This window comes from Zerene cesonia, chromosome 20 (genome assembly GCF_012273895.1).
Source record: "Zerene cesonia ecotype Mississippi chromosome 20, Zerene_cesonia_1.1, whole genome shotgun sequence".
In the NCBI taxonomy this organism is placed as follows: domain Eukaryota; kingdom Metazoa; phylum Arthropoda; class Insecta; order Lepidoptera; family Pieridae; genus Zerene; species Zerene cesonia.
The window spans coordinates 2,642,864-2,645,722 of record NC_052121.1 but is presented as its reverse complement, the minus strand read 5'-3'; the positions used below and the strand labels follow the sequence as shown (position 1 = coordinate 2,645,722).

The following is a 2,859-nucleotide window of genomic DNA, read 5'->3' as shown; positions in this document are numbered from 1 at the left end:
CCCGCACCCGCACCGCCCGCCCATGCTCTTACTTTAAAAAAAACTCAATGTTTAAATCTGACATGCTTAAAGAGATATATAATATGAGGCAAAGCCAGGACACACTTTTTAAAACAGAAAATGATCTATCTAAATCCTTTGTCTACTTCCATACTCACATCCTGCTTATTCTAGGGAACGGTTGGACGTAACTGAAAAGAACGTAGCTGACGTGGTTGTGAAGAAGCTGGCCGAACTCGACGCCAGCAAGAACATGATGGAGCAGTACCGCCAGAATATTGAAGTGAGTATCCGTTTGTTATTATCAACCGTTTCTTTTGAAATAATGTCCCATGTCCGTGAACATGCAGTGTCATTGAATTATTAATATTACTTTGAATTATATTATTGCAAATTTCATATATTATAAGATAACTTAATAAAACTTACTGTTCTTAGATAAAATTTTATTAAAAAAAAACACATCGTCAACATTAATCGTTATCCTTTATATTTTCATCTAACTTCTACATTTACAAAATGAATGGAAATTTATATAGAAAAAACCCTTCATAAAAACTGTTAGCACCGTAACGGATTTAATGTGAAACAGGTGTTTACAACATTCAGGGCCTGCTTGGCGATCTCGAGTCAAGAATAAAGATGAGAGGTCGATGCAAACGTAACGTACACACACGCTTATAGACGCGCACTCTACGTGTATATACGTAATACGTATGCTCTCTCTTGCGTGCACAGTCACTGTCTCTATATGTGTATCATGTTTATATATATGTGAACTCAGAGTATATATTAATAAAAGTAGGTATATAAATTATGGAAGCAGTTTTCGCTTCTTTTTATAACAGTGAATGTAATATTATATACAAAACTTGTAAAGCAATAAGTTTTCTATTAAATTGATATAAACAATTTTGGTATTTGTGATAATTTAAATATTTCTTTACAAACGGAATCAAAGTATAAAATAGCGAGGGAAAAAAAATTTAATAGGATGAGAAATTGTGATATTTTTTTAATGCAAATGCAATATCTATATTCATAAACACATTATCTAACGCAATATATTATTACTCATATAATAATATTTTTACACAATCTGAGAGAGCATACAAATTCACAGCTTTTAACGCGTTGACTCGCGACCTCCTCGCACCCGTGTACATAACCACTGACTGTTATTGTATCATCCTTGTCAATAAATGATAGAATCTAAAAACTCATAAGTGTGAGCGAGATATCATGTGTTATACCGCCCAAGTGCAAGCGAGACGCATGGGAACAATTAAGATATGATTCCATTTTTATTGGCGCAGATTATAAATGTTTATGTGGATAATTAAGACACTTAATATGTAAATAATATAACCGTGATTGAAACTAATCTTAATGGGATTTACAACATTTTTAATTTTCAAATTATGTATCGACAAGACATAGCAATTGGACTATTATTAAAAAAGTTAAAAGTATATCATGCAGATTTTTTATATCTTTGCCTACAAAATTTTAAAAAATTAATAGATGGTGGTCGCAAAGTTAACTTCTTATTTTGGCTTTGCACAGCTTAGCCATTTTTATTCTATATATCATTAATGTTAATTTATGTGCTCAAAATGCAATTTATATCCATAACAATGTATGTTACATTGTGTAAAACGTTCAGCGTTCCAATCGCAATGAATTTAGTTAAATGTAGTATTATCATCTTTTATTTTTTCCTTTTTGTTTGTACGTTTTATAGTGCTTTTTAATTAACGGTAAAATGATTTATTGTATTAAATTACAATTTAAATTCACAGACACTCAAAAATCAGCTGGTCCAGCCAAGTGAAGACGACGACATTGAATTTATTGAGCAGGTAACTATTATTATAAATGTAGTTAACATAATAAATGTTAAAAAAATCAATTTTGAATGAGAAAACCCAATGTTACCTTCCCAGTATATTCCTTTATTCGCGCCTCAACTGCAGAGGTGTGGCCTCTTTTGGCCATCCGCGAAATTTTTTTGGGAGATGATGATCCGCAAGGTATCAAACAGCTCAGTGTCTCTTTATTACATAAAAAAACTGTCAAACTGTTAGTTTAAGTAGTTAGATCATTGTATAGATAAAGACCACAAATACTTACGCAACAATTTATTTAATATGAATTTATTTAATATTTATTACTTTAAAGGGCTTTATAGCCCTATTATACAAACAGAGCATGAACTTATATAAATAATTGATATAAATATGGATAATCGCAGGAGCTCTCGACGTGCGCCGAGGCGGAGCGGCGCGCGCGCTACGAGGCCGTGGAGGGCGCGCTGTGCACGCTGGCCGCCGGCCCGCCCTGGCCGCGCCTCGCGCCGCTGCAGCTGCGCCTCGAGCGCCTCGCCTTCGCGCTCGCCTCGCCGCCGCGCGTGCCTCCCGCACCCCCCGCACCTCCCGCACCTCCCGCCGCCACACACGCCGCGCACACGCACGCGCTCGCGCACGCACACGCACACGCAGCCACCTCGCCGATCGCGCCGCACCCCGCGTCCGCTGCGTGCACGTGAATCGCTAAATATACATTATACATGAAACCGGAAATTTGTGAAACCATAGACTATAAAGTATATATAGAATAGAGATGAGTAGATTATTCACATTGTGCCGCGTCTATACAGGTTTAAAAGTTAAACTGGCATGATAATGTGTTTAAAAACTTTATGCCGCGTCTACTCGGAATTCAAAAATATTAAGGGTTAAAAGAATGAATAAAATATTAAATATCTATTTTAGGTAGTAAAAAAATTATACAACAGGTATAATAAAGCTGCAATAGAAACATAAAAACTAAATATAATCCTATGAATGTAGATTTTCG

At 35.6% G+C, this 2,859-nt stretch overlaps 1 protein-coding gene across 1 annotated transcript in view; it reads left to right on the top strand.

Moving 5' to 3' along the window:
* LOC119834838 overlaps positions 1–2,851 on the top strand; it is a 45,683-nt gene extending 42,832 nt beyond the window's left edge. The window contains exons 10-12 of the mRNA XM_038359353.1: positions 175–283; positions 1,803–1,862; positions 2,255–2,851. Coding sequence (XP_038215281.1) covers positions 175–283; positions 1,803–1,862; positions 2,255–2,548 — 463 coding nt within the window. The 3' untranslated portion in view covers positions 2,549–2,851. The remainder of the gene's footprint in view (positions 1–174; positions 284–1,802; positions 1,863–2,254) is intronic.
* The last annotated feature ends 8 nt before the right edge of the window (positions 2,852–2,859 follow it).